The sequence below is a fragment of the Physella acuta genome, unplaced genomic scaffold (genome assembly GCF_028476545.2).
Source record: "Physella acuta isolate Inbredline_101_S28 unplaced genomic scaffold, ASM2847654v3 ptg000496l, whole genome shotgun sequence".
Lineage (NCBI taxonomy): Eukaryota > Metazoa > Mollusca > Gastropoda > Physidae > Physella > Physella acuta.
In genome coordinates this window covers 137,375-158,142 of record NW_026732015.1, presented here as the reverse complement: position 1 = coordinate 158,142, position 20,768 = coordinate 137,375, and the positions used below count along the sequence as shown (strand labels likewise).

Below are 20,768 nucleotides of genomic sequence, written 5' to 3'. Positions count from 1 at the left end.
CTCGGAAAAATTGCAAAAGAGAATTAGAGGAGGCGCAAAATAGATCGGTATAATGCCTGTTGTGGCCATTCACGACATCGAACGTTTTTACCTCAGGCTTCTCCTTACCCGTTCCGTAAGCATCACAAGTTTCAAGCATCTACGAACTGTCAACGGCGTGGAATGTAAACCTTTCAAAGAGGCGTGCTAACTATTGGGTCTTCTTAAAGACGATACACTTATAGAGGCATCTGAGATATAAATGCCAGTGTTTTTGCGACAACGTTTCGTTTTGATCTGTTTCCTCGACGAACCATCTTTGGGACACGCATAAACTCTACCTTTTTGAGGACTCTCAGAACATGATCCACACGCACCGCTTGCATGCATGCTCTAGCAGAAATAAATGACATGCTTCAACCACATGGCCTCAACCTGCACAAATTACACCTACCCCTCACTGACATTCTTACGATGTGTCATTCATCTTCCGTCTTTGATGCTCAGGCTGAACACTCCCACGCTATAGAACACTACGACAAACTCAACACAGAACAAAAGCACGCTGTTGACACTGTTTTGTATGCTGCATACACAGACTCCCATCCGCGACTAACCTGCTTCCTCTTAGATGGTCTCGCAGGAACACGGAAAACCTTTGTCTATAAAACCCTGATTTATACCATAAGAACCAGAGGAGACTTTCCTATAAACGTTGCATCTACAGGAATAGCTGCAACATTGATACCGGGTGGACGTACTGCACATTCGGTATTTAAAATCCCGTCGTAACTCACTATTACTTCCACTTGCACTATCAAACCTATCTCGCAACACGCGCAACATATTCTGCAATCTAAATTGATTATATGGGACGCGGTGCCAATGACACATGCATACGCATTTCAGGCAGTCGACAGTTTGTTACGTGATCTCACAGGTGAGACACACCCTTTTGGATGTAAAACAAAACTCTTGGGTGGAGATTTCCGACAAATACTCCCCGTCATTCCGCGTGGCTCCCGAGCACTCACATTCGCCAGTTGCATTAACAAGCAACTTTTGTGGCGTCACATGCATGTACTTACACTGTCGCCAGTTGCATTAACAAGCAACCTTTGTGGCGTCACATGCATGTACTTACACTGACGACAAATATGAGAGCTCTTCCTGACGAACAGCATTTTGCAAAATGGCTTCTTGAAGTTGGAGACGGCACAATTTTGAACACCTGTAACTTTACCGTCACATTCTTTTCCTGTCCATTCTGATCCCGTTCATCAACTATATGACGACCTCGACTTCTCAACTGTCACTTCGGAACAACTCAGTACGTGAGCTATATTAAGTGTCAAGAACGAAGACTCCTTGCACCTGAATGAACAAGTATTGAAACTTAACCCAACCGACGAAGTAACTTTGACCAGCGTTGTCTCCATCGTCACAGACCATCCCGCAGATGAACTTTCCTTCCCCGTAGAATTGGTTCAGTCGTCATGCTTTTAAGAAACCTCACGCCAGCAAGCGGTCTGTGTAATGGCACTAGACTGATTGTAACACACATTCACCGCAACGTACTGGAGTGTAAAACTATCGCAGCTGCTACCCCACAAACTGTCCTTATTCCCCGGATATCACTGACTCCATCAGATTCAAATTTGTCTTTCACTTTTACTCTCAGACAATTCCCTATCAGGAACTCTTCGGTCATTAAATAGCGGCTTATGCCACGCCGCGGGTCGACTAAGATTAACCCTTCATTTCATGATTTAATTTTGTAAATGCTTTTTGAGAAAAAAAAATCTTCTAAGGTGGGCTGTGGTGTGAAGAGACCATAAATAATGAGGAAATTGAATTATTTTACAGATTTACAATAGTAATATTTCTTTCTTACTTGTAGCCGACTTTCATTCATTTAAGATGGTTGTTTACTTATACATAGATCTAATACAAATCGTTTAAATAAAATAAAAATAAAACAACCAACCTGAAAATGCAAATGTGCAATTAAACGTGCTTAGGGCACTTGTTTAAACAGTCAGAGTAATGTTTTGTCATGCCATCTGTGGTAAAGTATTTGCAAAATTATTACTCGCAAGGTTATTAGAACTGCAAAGGCTTTCTTAATAGAATAAATAAGCCATACAGATATTAAATTTACTTTGGCAATTAATTTTTTACAATTTCATTACAATACATGACTTAATTCATAACGAAATATGTATTTAAACGAATGCTATACTTTGTGATTTTTGTTTTCTTTAACATAGTAAAATCATTTTTTTTAATTATTACTTTAAAAAGCTACCTCCCCTGTACATATACCAAATGACGTTATTGTTTATATAAGAAAATACGGTATCTAAACAAATCTAAGGGGTATTTCCGAGGGAAATAATGCTTTTTTGTTACCCTCCAGGATCGGTCTGCGACCTCACAAAATATTAGGGGGATCGTTTTAAATGTATTTATATGTATCTCATGCAAGGAGAATTTTAATCGCGGTCATTTTTAGCCATTTTGGAGGGCTTTGAGTCGAACCGACAGTTTTTCCATACGGCCTAGCCATTTACCTACGTGCATGCAAAAAAATTAGCTAGATGTACAGAAGGTAAGTGCCTGAAAATCTGTGTTGAAATTACTAAATAGTGGGATTTTTTTGTTTTCTTATTTTGCAAAATATTTACCTAGGGGTTTCATGCAATATGTTTCCTGAGACTAATCACAATGTATTTTTAAAGATTGTTTGTCGTAGTACACAGAAGTCTTATTGGTAAAAATTGTAACTACTATATTTATGTAGCACAAAGTATCGAATGAATAAATATTCATATTTAGATCTTGTTTGAAACCTATTAGAAATTACAACACTCACTGCGCCAAGTTATTCCATATTCCATGTTAAAAAAAAAACCCTATTAAAAAAACCCGTGATCTAATTGTATCCTAGCTTGTACAGCTATTCATACTTTTCACACCTTCAATCCTATTAAATGTAAGCTAACGACAACGTCAATACTAACATTTAATAAATTCGATCCAGATTTAGTGAGTGGAGAATTTAGAGTACACCATAGCAAAACGTGGAATAAAGAAAAACAAACTGACCTGACAAGTTGTGTCAAGCCCCGGCTACTAAAGAGAAATTGTTATATAATAAAAATGCATATATAACTAATACATCAAGTCGTGGAAAACAATAACTTGCTTTATTTGTAATGGCTTTTTTTTTGTATATCACAGAGAACGTGGCTAATATAATAGTTCGTGGCTCCGAAAATATTGGAATATTAATTTAGCTCACTGTCCATGTCAGTTTAAGCAGAAATTTCGACAATGATAGATCGTGGATATGTGAGAATATCTCTTGTTAAAAAAATAAACATCTAAATTTAAAAACTACTATATCCAATTACTATATACTCTAATAAATGTGGAGACAATACGATAAAGGAAATACTAGCGATAGCTGGATAAGATGGCGGTAGAAGGTGAACTCATTTCACGGTTTGCTGATTTTTGCAACCTATCGTTGCATACGAACTAAATAGGGGCGAATGACTAAGCTTTAGAGATCACAAGCTAATAGATGAATTTTAACGCAAATATTTTAGTCTTAGCCTATTTAGTGTCGACTTCATTTTGAATGAATAACTAAAAATGAAAAGTAATTATCACAAGACCATTTTCATAAAAAATTATTTTACTTTATTCACGAATCATAAGAAAATTTAAAAAATAAATGTACTAAAACGTAAAAAAAGTAAATTTCGTATTGTATAACTTTGTTAAAGCTATCTGGTGGTATAACTACAAATAACAGTCTGGACGCTTGCTAATGGAGAATATATTTCCTTTCGTGGGAAGTTCATTGACAGGTTTTAGCTCTACAACATACGACCCATCTTCAATTTTTGTCATTATGTGTGTTTTGTGTTTCCCCTCCCAGCTCTCGTTTGGAGCTAACAAGCGTTACAGAAGGTAATGACCCCAGGGCATAGTTGATTTTACAGTTAAAACTTACAAAAAAAAAATACACTATGTGCTGATAGATACAGCATAAGGAATAGAATAACTGGAGTAACACATAGGCTACAAATTTATAATTACACATAGACAATTTTTACTGGAATTGCCCACATACACCGTTCACAATGGCTGTAGTGGTTTAGCAGCATTGAATCATCAATCATTAATTTTTTTTGTTTTTTCTAATATCCTTACCTATTACTTTTCTAATTTGCCTTATCTTTAAACAGTTATTAGTCTTGTAAAATAGCAAGGTAAAAGAGCAACGTTAAATAAATTGCATTTACTTCCCTTAGGTTGTTTACATGTTGTTACATTTAAAAGTTATACTTCTGACTTTTCTGTGACGCAACCATTTTAGGAAACAATTTGAAAACAACTAAATAGTGAGTGACCAGACAATCTTATGTCCTTGCTTGCTTGGAAAACCTTTAAATACAATTTATTTCCTTGTTGTAGTTCTAGAACGGTTGCACACGACCCAGATGTGACGTCATCAGCAACACTAACACTAGTTATATAATCTTCTGTGTAGTTGTCACCATGATGAACAGTGGTCTTGTCTGTACAATCTGAAGGCTTTGTTGGCTCTTGTGCTTCTGATGCCTTGGATTTTGCTGACAAACGTTTGCGATATAGACCGATTGTTGCTTTACATTTGACCAGTATATCTACATTAAAACTGAGACAGTAAAGTCCGTCTGTAGGTACTGTAAACTCTCCAGTCGTTGGTTGAAAACATCCGCCAGTATTACATAACACTTTACTAAACTTTATAATGACATCTCCAGTGGTTAGAAAAAAATAATGGTTTATGCTGGCACTAAACGCCACACTAGATCGACAACACTTTGTTTCTGTATAAAATAAAGAGACGATCACGTTACCACTTGTTCATTGATAACATATGACCTTATCAAGTTAAGTGAAGGCTTAAGGTACTCTATAATGCTTGTGTGTAAAGACTCGCATGATCACATTCGTACATTTAAACAAAAATGTGATATAATACATTTTTACCTGCATAATTTAGTTCTCTAGTGTAAAAAACATAAATAAATATATTTTGCCTATTTACTCACCTAATGCATTGAGCTTTTCAGTTAACTGAAAAAGTAGATGAAATAAATATAAAGACCCACTCTTATTGTATTATCAAGTTAGAAGAATTGCCAAGCGTGTCATATGGAAAATTGATTATAGTGTTTGAACCTAATAAAAATATCAAACAGACATTTTATCTTTGATGCTATAGCCGACAGAAAATCAGAAAATTTAGTCGCCATGATAATAATTAAATAAATCAGTGACGTCACAAAACAGGTGAAACGTTTAAATTTTTCGTGAACATAAATACTTGTTTCGAACTTATATAATTATAGGTGTGTATCTACAAATGAATATATCAATACATAAATAGCGTCTTTAAATATTTTTTTTAAGATTGGTCTCTACAAAAATACCTATTTTACAGTTCTACACATAGTACTGATGCCCTCATGTAACGGAGCAGACAAACTATTAAATAAATATACTCACGTATAAACATGAATATACAGTTATTTTCTTTTTATTGCATTATTCACATTATTACACCTTTTTTACTTTCTCGTCTACAGAGTATAAAGGAGTATTGTAATCGTGCAAAAATCGATGTTTTAGACCTCCCTGAGTCGGAAAAACTTAATTTTGCAATCTTGTCTATGTGACTGTGTGTGTGTGTGTGTCTGTATGTCTGTCTGTGACACTATAGCTTGAGAACCGTTATAGATAAGTTGATGAAATTTCATATATAAGTATTGTATAGAATATGTAATTCTATATCAAGTCAGTGATTTGATTTCTGGTAAATGTTAGTGGAACCTACTAAACTTTTGGTGTTTTTTTTAAAGCCTATAATCTGTATACTGCTTTAAGTAAGATATAATGAATTTCCTGTATTTTAGTAAAATATCTCATTTTCTATTTTCTGACAATTTCGAATAATTTCCGGTGAATGGAAGTAATACTTTACCCTATTTCCAATTTCTAAAAAACAAACGCATTAGAATTTATTTTAACTTGATTCCTCTGTCTTTGTTTATAAATAACTAATGTTCCGCACTATTATACACGGATTATTTGATGACCATTCGGTGTGCAATTCTTTTTGGAAAGATTCTCTTCTATTAATAAAAAAATCTCTCCCGGCGGAACAGATGTTTATTTCTCTAAAAGCGAATAAAACTAAGAATAACACTGTCCCGTTGAATTATTTTAGTGTTTGGGGTAACACTATTAGATACACCTAGACAAACGACGAACTTAAAGGCTAGTGCCTGATTCAACAACCGAGCCAGTCACGGACTAAAACTCAGTATCACTTCCTCTTGGTACAGTTAAGTATATTATGTTATAAATATTTATCAAAGATCTTACATGCAAAGAATAAAATGTTCTTATTAAAGTAGTTTTTCCTGAAAGACCAACATGCACCCGTTAGTTATTCAAGCAATAATAATATTAGCAGTACTTCTAAGCAACTGAGTTCATTTTACTTTTTTCATCTACAATAAATGATTGTTATGAAGTTATACTTTTTAAAAGAGGAACAGTTAATACGTTAGAAAGAGACAGTGAAGAATGTTTTTGACTAAGAAACATTATACTTTATTTAACCCCTTAACGCCGACTGTCGCGTTTTCGCGACATACCTATTTAGCGCATAGCATTTGCGCATATGTAGATTTATCCTACTGCTGCCGGTCGTTGTGTATTGGGTAGATCCAGACGGTTGTATAGGTACCAGCGGTCACGTTGTCAAGTCGAAATTTATGACGTCACACTCTCCTGAGTCACGCGCATCGTAATTTTTTTGACTTCGTGAATTCGTCCTACTTACATTGATTATTATTACTAAATAGGTGATCCGTTTTTTCTACAAAAAATACTAATAGCTTTATTATTCATTCTTTTATGTATATAAACAATATAAATCACATATGAGAATAATTTTGGAAGTTATCTGCTAATTACGGTTTGTCGCGTTTTCGCGACATCCGGCAATAAGACAACAAATGGAACTTGGGTGCCAAGCAGGTATAACGATATACGATGCATCGCCAAGCTGTCATTCATTCAAGTATGATTACAAATAAGTAAAGGATTTACAATATAGTCTTCGCCTATATATAAAAGTGCACTTTAGAACGTTACGGTCAATGTGGTAGGTGAAGTAGAGTTCACCTGTTTCATTGACATTAGCATATGGAGAGAGAGCGATGCTTGAATGTTGTGATCATGTTGCTGGGTACAATATAACTAATTTAGCTTTGAAATAGTATTGTAAAATATTAGGAGAACATAAAAAACATAATAGACAACAGGAAGTGAGGTGGTGGACTACTATCCTGGATACCACCAAATAAAGGTCTTCACGGTGACCTTGACAATAATAACACTGCGCAAAGACCTACACCTCGTAATAAATACAGTGAGGTTGAGTACTGACAAACATACCCTTTGCAGTGCTATTGCATACCCACATTAGTGGCATTATACTGGTATTTAGTACCAACAGCAGTGTTATTGAGTACCCACATCTTCAGCACTTAGTACCAACATCAGTGACACTGAGCAACTACAGTTTGAGCACTAAGCACTCACATCAGTGATACCGAGTACCTACTGCTAAGGCTGAGTACCCACATCAACGTTATCGATTACCAACAGCTCCAGCGCTGAGTACCCACAGCAGTTACACCAAGAACCAACTGCAGTAACACTGAGTACCCACAGCTTCAACAGTGAGTAGCCACAGCTTCAGCACTCAGTACACATGGCTTCAACACTCAGTACCCACTCTTTCAGCACTGAGTACCTATACCAGTGGCAATATGTAGCTACAGTATTGTCATTGGTAATCAATATCAGAATCAGTCGAGAACAATAGCCGTAGCACGAATCGGAAACATAGGGTACCATCAACAATAGCAGTGAGTACCCACACCGGTGGCACTGAGTACCCACAGCAGTGACACTAAGTACCCACAGCAGCTGCATTGAGCATGGACGAATATACAATGGCTGAACACTGTCATTTAGGACAGTATTTGTTCACGTGCTTTGTGTGTATAGCAAATATAGGTCAAATGAGAAATATGCGTCTTTATTAGTTGACCTTGAATAAGAGATCACGAAAATTACGTAACCGGGGACAACTAAGGCTCTACACGTTGAAGGAAGTCCTTCCATATGTAGTGTGTTACTGTAGTGTAGTAGAATTACGACAGCAAGACATCAAAATACCTATTCATAAGAGTTAGTCAGTGAGCAGGTGCAGCAGAGTTATGTAACTCTATGCCTGAGCTAATAAAGTATAGTTTTCATGAATTTTGCAAGTGATTCTACATCTCCTTGCATGTCCGTATGTTCAGTTTGTGATATTTTATTGTTTCTGCATGGATATTTAGAGAAACATGTAACAGCAAAAATAGTAAAATGACCCGGACTAAAATAAAATTAAATTACTGTTTGGTCCATAAGTGCCTGATGTCGCGTTTTCGCGACATACCGTAATTATCATCCAAAATAAGTCCAAATTCAAAAACAACTATATACCTCAAATTCATAATGAGAGAAAATCAGCACAAATAATTTTTTACACGCTTGGAACATAATTCAGGCATTAAGGGGTTAACACATCGTTTTCTAACGAGATTTTGATTCTGGATTAACCATGGCCAATTAACTAAATATTTCTATTGCAAATAATGTGTCTTCTTAAATTTCCAAAATAAATAATATATTTACCGTTGTGATAAAATACCAGAATAACTGAGTTAAAAATAATTGTAAAAAACAGGTTATTCAGTACAGTTTACAATTGAATTTTCCCAAAGAACTAACGTAAAATAAACATATCAAATACCTGAACAGCGTTTTGTTCTCTTAATTTCATCAGTTGACTGAAGACATTTTGTAAAGACTCAAATTGTGAAAATCTTTTTGCCAGTACTTGACACATAGCTCCAGTCTGTACAGATATAAAGGGGTAATTTGGTTGTTACGGCTATGTGGTTGGCTATAATTTATAAGGGTTTATTAAGTTGTTACTGGGCTGTGAGTGTTTAAAATGTTACTAGCCATCAGTACCTGTTACACGTAAATTATAGGCCTACATTTTTTTTTATGTTATAGGCCTACTTGTTTTAGGACTATATTTCTTAAAATAGTTGTTAGTCAAAACGTAATGTGCTTTACACCACGTTGAACGATATTAGTGACAAATCAGTTAAATAACTAAATAGCTAAAATCCGACATATTTAATTTAACATAGGCTATCTTACCTTTTAGAAAAAAATTAAAACTAAATTATATACATTATTAGTCTACACTTAGTCATTCTAAATGCTCACACTGATCAATGACCTAAATGATTCCTTTAAAAACCAAGCAATTCAAGGATATTTTTACTGTTTTTAAAATAGTTTTTTTTGCCTGAGAAAATGTTATCAGTTTCGATATTAGAATTCAATTTGATATTTTTCCTAAGTGCTTTGTACTTTACGAAGTTTAAACTTTTTTATTTACATTGTTTTTAATTTTATTTTTCTATTTATTTCAAGTGAAGATATTCTTTTTTGCCAGTAATAGTTTTAGTGCAACTAATATGCACTCTAGGTCGTTTTTTGTCTAAGTAATAAACACTGTTTTCGGTTGCATAATCGAAGATCTGTTTCTACATTTCAACATTCCTTCATTTTATTTTCCGTCTTTAAATAAAATTTAATTCATACATTTAATACATCATACATATTTCCTAAAAAGTCCGTATCTTTAAGTTTTCCATATATTGCTGAATGTACTGATGTAATAGCCTCGGAAAGTAAACTGCGGACTGTTAAAGAGAGAGAGAGAGAGAGAAATAGGTGCGCCCATATGTTTTATATATTAAGTTAAGGGGATAATTTAAATGTTACCTATCTTAGCTTTCTATTTTCTAAATAAAGTTTTCTTTAAGAGATAATGTAATAGTTATCGTCTATTATTTTTAAGGGTTTAATTTCGAATGGACATAACAGAACGTGTTAAAGATAAGAATATATATATATATCTACCTTTAATTCCCCATTTGTTAATTTTTCATCAGTTCTAGACAAACTTTCTGATATATCTTGGACAGAAGTTTCATTATCATTTGTTTTCTTGACCAGATCTTTAGTGATCACACTTAACTCTTCTAGGTGTTTCTTGTTGTCACAGCAAGATTTATTTATTTCTTGTGTTGACGTCTTCATTTGCCTCATGTTATCAGAAAGTTTTCTTGTCGCGTTAGCTTGTTCCTCTATTTTTTCTGTCGACACATCCAAGTTTTTCTCTATTTCTTCTACCCTTCTATCTTGTTGTTTTGATTTCTTTGCTTGAGATTTTATCTTGCCTTCAAAACGTGTGAGTTTATCATTGACTGTGTTGATATTTTCCTCTAACTGGAGATATTTTCTTTCTAGTGAACCAGTTGTCATGTCAGTGATGTCTAGCTTGTGTAGCAGACACTGGAACTCTTCTATGGTCACTGGATACACACGGTAAAGTTGGATTTAAAATACAATGTTTATTGATAAATTGATTAAAGGATGAAAAGAGTATAATTGAATTTAATTTTCAACCTATCATTTGTGTTTTACTTGTGTTTTATAATTCTTATTGCATCTTATTGCTGCGTTTTAATCATATAATTGTTACTATAAATATTTTGGGATGTTTAAAATCTATAGCATACAATACGTAATCTAAAAGAAACAAAACAATATGGATAATGCTATCTAAATAGCCGAATAATGATGCTTTTTACTATTGTTAAAAAATCATAATGAATATCAGGGCGCATAGTGTCTAAATTCTAAAATAAAACATAACGTTACTACCACTGTAGTAGAAATATCCCTCACCAAACTTGCTGCATGTTTTGTCCTCTGTGTTGTCTTGTTGTGACGCTACAACATTTGTGTTGGTGATTGGTGGGTTGGTGGAGGAAATGTTGGCTTCTGTCTGTCCTGAACTCTCTGATCCATACAGGTGGGTGCATGATGTAAAGATACACAATTAATACGCTACAAAATATATAATAATGCGTAAATAAACATGATCTTTCCGTTACCAAAAAAATATAATAATGCGTATATTATAATTTATGTGTACGTATTTTGCTACATTAAGATGTTGATAGTTTCTTATTACTTTTTTTTCAGAATTTTACATTATAATACTTTGATTGTTTAAATCTCTTTTACCTTATTCAACCGTTTTTGATAAACTTTAAAATATGTTGTTTAGAATGATTTTGTGACACCGAATTCTACACACTGATATAATTAGACTCAACTAAATCATAGGTGCAGCCCACCCCCCCCTCCTAAACCTCCCCTCCCCCGAAGAAAGTCTACCTCATCCCCGAACGAAATGGAATTAATATAGAAAATATTTTTTTTACAGTGTCCGCACCACCCCCCCCTGAAAATTTCAAATGCCCCCCGATGAAAAAATGTCTGGAACAAACACTGCATGTAGCTTTGGCTTTAACAAAGCATACTTATAAACAAAAAGCATGAAGTAATTAGTAACGTTACACCTAGTACCTAACAACGCCGACACCTGTTCTAATGTTGAACTATTTGTGTCCTCCAGTTGTAGCATCATTTCTTTAAAAGTTTTTCTGTCATCGTCCTTTAGCCAGCATTGGCGTTCGACCATGGTCTGTAATTAGAGAGTAATTCATTTAAGTGGCATTAAGAATGTGTAGCCATACTTTAAATTTAAAGTATTTTATTAGTGAAGTAAATTATTTGAGGTGTAAATAACAATGTAAACAATTGAATTAATGTTGCTCTTAAAAAGAAAAACAAATTCCGTGTTTGACTTACTTGATTTAACGAGATTAATATCGGATTTATAACATCTCTCAGACTGTCCAGATGTTTTAGAAGCAGTGAAATAGTTTGTACCTGGTACAATGGTCGCATCTGGTAAAAATCAACAATATAGGCTGATGTTAATCACCAAACATTGTACATAGACGACTGCTTGTATTTGGTTTAGTTTTAAAAAGTCGAGCAAAGTCCCAAATCTTGTACCCCAAGAACGATAGAATGAAATATTATTTGACCCGCTTTTAGAATCTACCTACTACTTACCTTATTGTGATGTTTTCTATAATGCAGGAATAGAAGGGTTAATTATTTTTTAATGTGCTCTTTCAGTGTTCTTTCAATCAAGTTTTAATAATAATCACCACTTGTGGTTTCGACTCGACTTGTTTGCTAATAATTTGAAAGCAAAGTAACAACGGGTTTTTCCGATATTAAATTTACACCTAAACTTGCCAGATGTTTAGATATTTAATAAGCCAACTTTAAGTTAAGCAGTTTACAATTTTGTTTTCCACGACAGAACATAAATACATTCATATGATAACACTACCATTTAAAATTATTTTTGGAATTTAATTTTTTTGTTTGTAGTAAATAAATGTTAGTCTGTTTAATGCCTTACATTTTATATTAAACCTCAACTAAGCAAACGTGGTATGGTTTTCGTTAATTAGACCGATTGTTGCTTTACATTTGAGGAATATATCTACATTAAAACTGGGACAATAAAGTCCGTCTGTGGGGAGCTATCGCAATGAATAAACGTAGAAATGTATAGTTTGTTTCGAGAAATCTAAATTTTTCATCAGCTTTTAATTTATTTTTACGGAAACAAAGTAATAGAGGGTTGAACCGGTGTTAGTTTTCACACCTTTTCGTGGTTTCCATAGCAACCATTACTGCCATTGGCGGCTATATATTAATTTTGCCAATAGGTTAACAGCTATTAACATATAAATTTATTAAACACCCAGAAATGTGTTGAATAAAAAGATTATTTTCCGTATAGTCTATCCTGAAATTAAAAAAATAAGTTTTACTGACGTTTGGGTCATGACTCATCTATTTATATTTCCTCGACGTATTTCTAGCAAGATGGGAACAGTTATTGGATTGATTTTCTATAAATAGATAATGATTGATTGATGTATCGATTGCTGATCTAAACCTCACAATAAATCGATGGAGCTGGTTATATTGATTAAAAGACCCCATTCATTAGAGAGGCTGAACCGGTGGACTTTGTTTTATTACTTATAGAATTGCGTCGAGCCGTGTGATTGAATCAATACAAATCGATAAATAACTTTTAAGTCATGTTAGAACCTGAGCTAGGCAACATGGGGGAAATAACGAACTGAAATCGATACTTTAGGGCCAATCGTTAGGGACGTAAACAGAGTATGCAGGAGTGTTATAATTGGGGGTATATCACATTCATAACCCCCCCCCCCTCTCAAGAGTGCAGACATGGGGTCTCAGGTGTACTTTATTTTGATATCAGTAAAGGAAGGGTGGATTCGGGGGCTTTGAAACACCTTCGCATTTGAGAGGTGACTGTTTTAAAGCTTGTGACTTTCACTTTATTTCACTATCTTTTGTAATTTTTTTTTTCTTCACGCAATAAAGTGTTAGTATGAAACGATCGAGCTAGCATGTACAGATCATCACTGACGTAGGTAAGTGATGATCGAAGTTTAGAACGCCCGATAGACAATGACGATTAATGTATCGTTTTATGTTTACCATTTTATTTTATTTTATCATTTATATAATAATTTAAAGCCACTGAAAATGCTTTGAAACAAATAATAAAATATTATATATATATATATATATATATATATATATATATATATATATATATATATATATATATATATATATACATATACATATATAAAATCATATGAACCCTCTATATGACCAGTGTTTGGGTACGCCACTGAAACGAATGATAGAAAAACAAATCGATGTATTTACTTGTATATGCCAGAAACAAATCAATATGTCGGTGCCGTTGATTGTGAAACCATGGAAACGGTATAAACAATTTCTTAAAGAAGCTTACCTCAACGTTAATATTTAAAAATCGTGTCATTACTAGCAGCATGTTATCTAATCATAGATACACACACACATACAATTGCTAATATATGAAATGTTGAAACCTTAAGAAATTAATTGAAAAGTAGCTTTTTTATGTTTCAGTAATGTGTTTCTTTAATTTCGATTTCTAAATATTTTCTGCATTTTTATTTTATCTTTATGACTAGTAAGTTTTGGCACATATTGTTACTTAACCTTTTAAAACAATGAATTCGGAAAAGGTCTTTTTGGATGTATAATTTAAACGATGTTTAAGTTTCGTGTTGAATACAAACAATGTAAGAAATTGACTACAACACTTGAGATGTTTTAGTTTGGGTTAAAAAAACAAAATCTAATTGTGATATAATGTCTGACGTGTGGTACATAGATGATGTCGTACTTTTGACGACTGACATCCGCAAGTTCCATATCATCAACTTTATACTTTACCTGCTGATGTAAATAATGTAACTCCATTAGTGATAGGCCTATATTGATTTCAGATGTACATCATGTGGTCAATCTACAGAGACAGCTGATTGCTGTATGGACCAAAAATAGCTTTTCATTTATGTTTTATTTTAAGTTTTGATATTGAAATTTATTTTAGACTTTATTAAATATCATACTTTTCTGACTTTTATATTCTAATACGGAGTAGTCTAGCTGTAGAGAGCTGGACTGCTAACCCGTAAGTCTCGTGTTCGTATCCGGGTTCAAGTCAGTAGACCGTCCCTGAGTCCACCCAACTCTGATGGGTACCTAACTCACGTTAAGAAAGTAAAGGCGGCTGGGCATAGTGCTGACCACACTTTCTCTTCATATGCCGAGGTCACAGAAACAAATGAACTCTACTTCACTTGCCCCATAGACCGTCAGGTTTGAAAGGGAAACTTATATTCTAAAATATATTTATGATGTGATGTAATGTAAAACATAATATCCACTAAACTTGGTACAGAATGAGATAAATGTGTCTTTTTATACGCCGACGTGTGTGTATCTTGTCTTACCGTACATTTCTTATATATCTTGTTTGTATGAAACAATATTTTACATAAAGATGAATTTATGATTTTCAAACAAGCTTGTGTCTGTAATACAATATCCATACGAATCTATTTCTCCATGGGGAGAAGGCAAGTAAATTTTACAACGGACCGGATCTTAAGTAACCAGCCATAACCGCTGTCGTTAAACAAGCATGTGTCACCTGATCCCTAAGATGTGTCAGAAATAAAATTATTGACTTTCGATGCTGGTTGTTTCAAAAACCGTGTTCTTTTGTTTTCTTAGTATCGTTATCAGATAGTGGATAGAAATATGAAGAATGAAAAGAATAATGTTTTATCACTGACAAGCTGTGGGTGGTGTGGGGTCACTATCACGATGCACCATGTTGAATTATATGCCGGATATTGCATTTATTTGTTTCTTTGAAATGTGTTTCTACAAAAACAAACATGTATCAGTGACATATAATAGAGCATTACACTCCAGATTAATGTGGACTTAATACTTCTGAATGGAGAACATTTCATGCTGCACATGAAGTAAACGTATATCGTGTAAAAGTGTGTATTGCTTCGTGTCACTATTTGATCTTTCAGCCGAAATGTTAGAGTTGAACTAAAAGAACAACGTTGGAGGTTCTTTCTTGCTGTGGTCTGACAAGATGGACTAATGTTGGGATAACATCAAATAGTCATATTTTTATGACAGGAAACGGTTTAATGTTGTGACTTCAAGTTTTATTGAATTGTTGTATTTCAGGACTCTACTTCCGCGTGGCCGACGTTACCCGCCATGTTGCCGGCTTTAGCCGGCATTTAATTTGCATTTAAAATTAAAATCATGACTTACTTTCAAAATACTGAGAGATTATTTTTCGCTCGAAATGCTAACTAAAATAAACAAAGTACAGTGTTACTTCCAGACTTTTTTCTCTGCCGGGGGGGAGGGGGCATTTTAAGTTTTCGGGGAGGTGGGCAGACAAAAATTTCCGGGGGAGGGGGGAGGTCGCACAATGTTAAAAGTATATATTTTATCTATAAATTCCATATCGTTTGGGGGGGGGGGGGGGGACGGTAGAATTTCTTCGGGGGGGTGGGGACTAGCCCCCTTCCCCCCTCCAAAGACATGCCTGAAAGAAACCCTGACAAAGAAAAATATTTTGATTTTAACAGAGTTGAAAAAAAAGTTATTAAAGTATGGAAGCACGTATTCTATAGTTTGAAATGTATGTATACATTAAAAATAATACTATTGGTAGGTATTTTGATTTATAATACTTGCCTTTATAATATCATATAATACCACTATCTTAAATGTTTACACATAAAAAATATGAAATAAAAACAATTTTAATACTTTATTCATTTAAATGAACTGAGTGCTAAATATAATAGAGTAAACAAAACAGTGTGCATTCGATTACAACGCAATCGTCAAAAGCACTTTTTATTTACATATTTTTTTTTATCTATCACCCAGACACTCTCAATTAACTGTGGAGTATGGTCTGCCAACCAGACACTCTTATCTGCCGTGTGTCTTGTTTGTAACTTGTTTTAAAATAAGTTTTAACATTGTGTTTGTTGTTATTTTATTATATAAACTTGACATAACTTTTTATGTGTTTGTTTTGTAATATCTATACTTGAAACAAGTTTTAATACTGTAATAAAAGCTGATGTTGCTGTATATAAATACGTGTGTTGGGTTATTGCCGTGAAAATGTTACTCATCCAGTATTCTCTTCAGTCCAGGCATTATTAAAATGTTGAAAACGAAAATAATTAGTATGTTAGCCATTTCTAACTAAACAAATATTTTGTAGTTTTATATAATTGTCCTCAAAGGTGGCATAGCAACCAGATAAAGAAACACCATTGACCAGCAACATGTATATCTTTCTAAAAGCTGTTTTTTCGTTTAATATGGTCCTAGAATGTCTTGGAAAAATAATCGTAAAACATTTAAATATTTCTATTAGTGTAGGTCAAATTTCATCTGAAACACATTTTGTGCACAATATTTGGCCACCCCTCTTATTTGCTGAGTAGATTTCACTCAAGCGCCTGTATAGAATGCTACTGTAAGATTTTCTAAAATGGGTCTATCCAGCATCGCTTCTTTTCCCATACCCATGTTGAATGGTAATTTTTCTACCTAATGTATATGGAGAAGATAACAATTTCACATGCATTTATCAGTGTATCGTGTGTCGTAATTATGGCACTTTTGTTGCGTGAAACAAATTAGCAACATAAAAAAGATGTTATGTCTTGCTGTTTTGTTACAATAGTCACCACCTTCACGAAGAACGCCGACAAGGTTTATTTTATAAACTGACTGGCTGGCACCAAATTCACTACGACTTCGTATATTTCGTACACCTCATGTTCTCACTACACATGTTAAACGAAATTGTAGAAACAAAATACACATTCTCATTCATCGCTCACCACGCCCTCCGTTGGCCCGAAATTCTACGGTAATACAAAGTCAAAACAAAACATAAAATACGACACAGTATTACATGTTACAGTTATCATCAATGTAAAACTACATACCAATACAATTTCAAAAGCTGCCTTTTATTTTCGCACATATTGGTTAAATGAGTACACATGCATTGAATTGTAATTTTTAATATAATTATATTCATAATTATGTGATTATACAGCTACATGATATTAAGAACAATAAAAAATATATCAAGCATATATAAGTTTCAAGATAACACAAAACTATAACCCGAAAAATCAAGCAATATAAAAATGTGCCGCATTAAACACCTTCACGAAACAGTAAAGAATGAAAACAGGTTAGTCATTAACAAAAAAAAGAAGAAAAAATACATTAAAAAAAAATACTGTAAATTTAATAGGGTCGCAATCAAAAACAGAAACATGTATTCAATGAAGCACAACCAGCGTAATTAAACCGTTATTAAACACACTCTTTTCATATTATATAAACATTCTGTAATTTGAACATGCAAAAATATATCTGCAGAAATAATACATTTCATTTTTATGAAATTAAAGATATAGGGGAGAAGTGGGTTAAAAGTCACAAGGGTGAAAAGTCACAGCAAGTTGTAGGCTTAAAAAACATACTTTTCATTCGTTCATCAAGAAAAAAATGTTTTTTCGTCGCTTACTTCCTATTTAAACTCTCTGAACGGGAAGTGAATTCGGAACTTCATGTACATGGTTTCATTGACAAAGTGGGAAAATGAATCAACGAAATCCTGTAAGTATGCTTGAATCTTTCATTATTTTCGTGTTTTCATGCAATGATTGTTTTCTAAAGCCATAATAACGTCAGTCTGGATTGATAGTCTTCATTTTTAAGAAATCGATTTGAAAGTTTAGATCATTTTTGTATGACAACCTACTGCCGGGGTAAAATGTCACAGGCCATGGGGTGAAGAGTCACACTTTCTCTTTGTTGTGACTTTTCACTCCGGTCATTAGAAAAGAAGACCGTTTTGTACAAAACATGCACAATAACAGGAGGAACGTACGAAACATTTTGCAGCCCATTTTGTAGGAAAGTCGCTCCGTAAAACTGCATCAGACTGTGGGGTTAATTAGAAAACCCTTCAACGCTATGTAAAGCTGCACAAAACAGACGGCTACATTGAGAAGGCAACTGTTGGCTACAGCACGCAGAAGAAGCGCATCTTCTCAGATGAGCAAGAATAAGTTTTGCTGGACTATATCCTTGAAGCCTCTTTAATCTACTATGGCCTAACTCTGAGAGAATTACGTAAACTAACCTATAAAGTTGCTATCGCCAACAAAACAATATCCATGCCAGAATCCTCGCCCTCTGCGAAAACTGTAGGAGAGGATTGGCTGAAGGCATTCAGGCAACGTCACAAAGACAAGCTATCTCTGCGGAGTCCGGAGGCAACATCACTCAATCGCGTACAGGCATTCAACAAAACAAACGTCAAATTGTTCTTCAATAATCTGTAGAAAGTGATAGGGAAACAAAAGATTCGGCCAGAATGCATTTAGAGCATTGACGAAACTGGGTGTTTCACTGTACAAACGCCTAAGCGACAACTAGCAAAGAAGGGCGAGAAACGTGTGGGCTCCATCGTGTTACTTGAGGAAGGGAGCACCGTCAGACTATGTGTGTGTTTAAAAAAAAATCATTACTTTGGTGACAAAGTCTGACATTTCTGGGACAAAACGCACCAAGAGTGGCCATGTGTTCATTGAAGATATCGTGGAATATGCAGCCTAAATATTCTTAAATGTTAAATGAAAGACAACCTAACATTTCTTTTCAATTTTAGTACAGTCCTGTATTAATATCTTTTACCACTGTCCTCTTTATGGGCCTGTGGTATGTCTGCGGCTCTTCCCGTTTCCACAATAAAAATGTATCTTCTACTGTGTCAATTCAATCTTATATACACTTTGTAATAATTACAAATTTTGTCCGCATTTACACACACACACACACACACACACACATATATATATATATATATATATATATATATATATATATATATATATATATATATATATATATATATATATACACTGGCCGTCCCGGCCAGGCCCTGCTCTGGCTTCTGTGAACAACCTTTCTGTTAAAGACCATTACCTGTGTGTTTAGTAATCATCATAAACCCGGCATTGCCCACCCAAACCACATCCAACCAAAACCAAAACAACAAAACGCAAACATAAGGCTAACACAATTACAAATACAAATGAAAACAAAAACCTAACAACAAACCCAACCACAATCACAAACACCAATACGAACACGAAGAAAAACACAAACGAAAAAGCAAATGAAAACAAACCAAATCCAACCGCAAAACCAACCACAAACACAAACACAAACCCAAAGAAAAGAAACACAAACGAAAAAGCAAATGAAAACAAACCAAATCCAACCGCAAAACCAACCACAAACACAAACACAAACCCAAAGAAAAGAAACACAAACAAAAAAGCAAACGAAAACAAACCAAATACAAACACAAAACCAACCACAAACACAAATACAAACACAAACCCAAAGAAAAAAAACACAAACGAAAACGAAAAAAGAAAGAACAAAAACGAACCAAATCAAAACGCAACCACTAACGCAAACCCAACCTAAACACAATGAAAACACAAACGCGAACATAAACGCAAAGTGCTCACAGTCTAGCCCGGGGCAGAATCGCCTGTTTCATACCCCAACTTATTCATAGTCTTTTGCACTCATTTAACGAACGTAGGCCTAGTTGCCAAACCAAACCAAATGAACAATTATAATACTCCAAGCTTATCCGTAAAATACCTACAACATTTGCACTTGATCAATCCCCGCTAATTATGTAATTATTTTTTTCCCAACACCAAAACAAATTAATAAAAAGTAAATTCTTTTCAACTAATGCAATGTTTTATAAAGGGAAGGAATTGTGTTTTCCTAATTTATCAAGGGGAAGTAAGTGCTAAAGGACTAAATATAAATAATTTTCAGACATAATTAGAATTTTTGTAAAAGATGATATTTTTTAAAAATTGTGTTTAATGAACATGCCGACAATTATTATTGTCAGTTAGAAAAATGAAAATTATTTCCCAACACTTTCAGTATTAATTTTTTAACTCATAAATTTAGACTGTGAGCACGATAATAATCTAACACTTAAATCCGTCGAAGTATGTCCACGACAACCAAATTATTTTTACATACAGAATTGAGCTTTATATATTAGATAAATATAT

General features: G+C 34.1%; 1 protein-coding gene across 1 annotated transcript in view; it reads right to left on the bottom strand.

Moving 5' to 3' along the window:
* Positions 1 to 12,292, bottom strand: part of LOC131944537 (uncharacterized) — a 219,900-nt gene extending 207,608 nt beyond the window's left edge. The window contains exons 1-5 of the mRNA XM_059305211.1: positions 12,181 to 12,292; positions 11,911 to 12,009; positions 11,626 to 11,743; positions 10,915 to 11,052; positions 10,108 to 10,562 (exon numbers count right to left, since the gene is read on the bottom strand). Of these exons, the coding sequence (XP_059161194.1) occupies positions 10,108 to 10,562; positions 10,915 to 11,052; positions 11,626 to 11,743; positions 11,911 to 12,009 (810 nt within the window). The 5' untranslated portion in view covers positions 12,181 to 12,292. The remainder of the gene's footprint in view (positions 1 to 10,107; positions 10,563 to 10,914; positions 11,053 to 11,625; positions 11,744 to 11,910; positions 12,010 to 12,180) is intronic.
* Between the last annotated feature and the right edge of the window lie 8,476 nt (positions 12,293 to 20,768).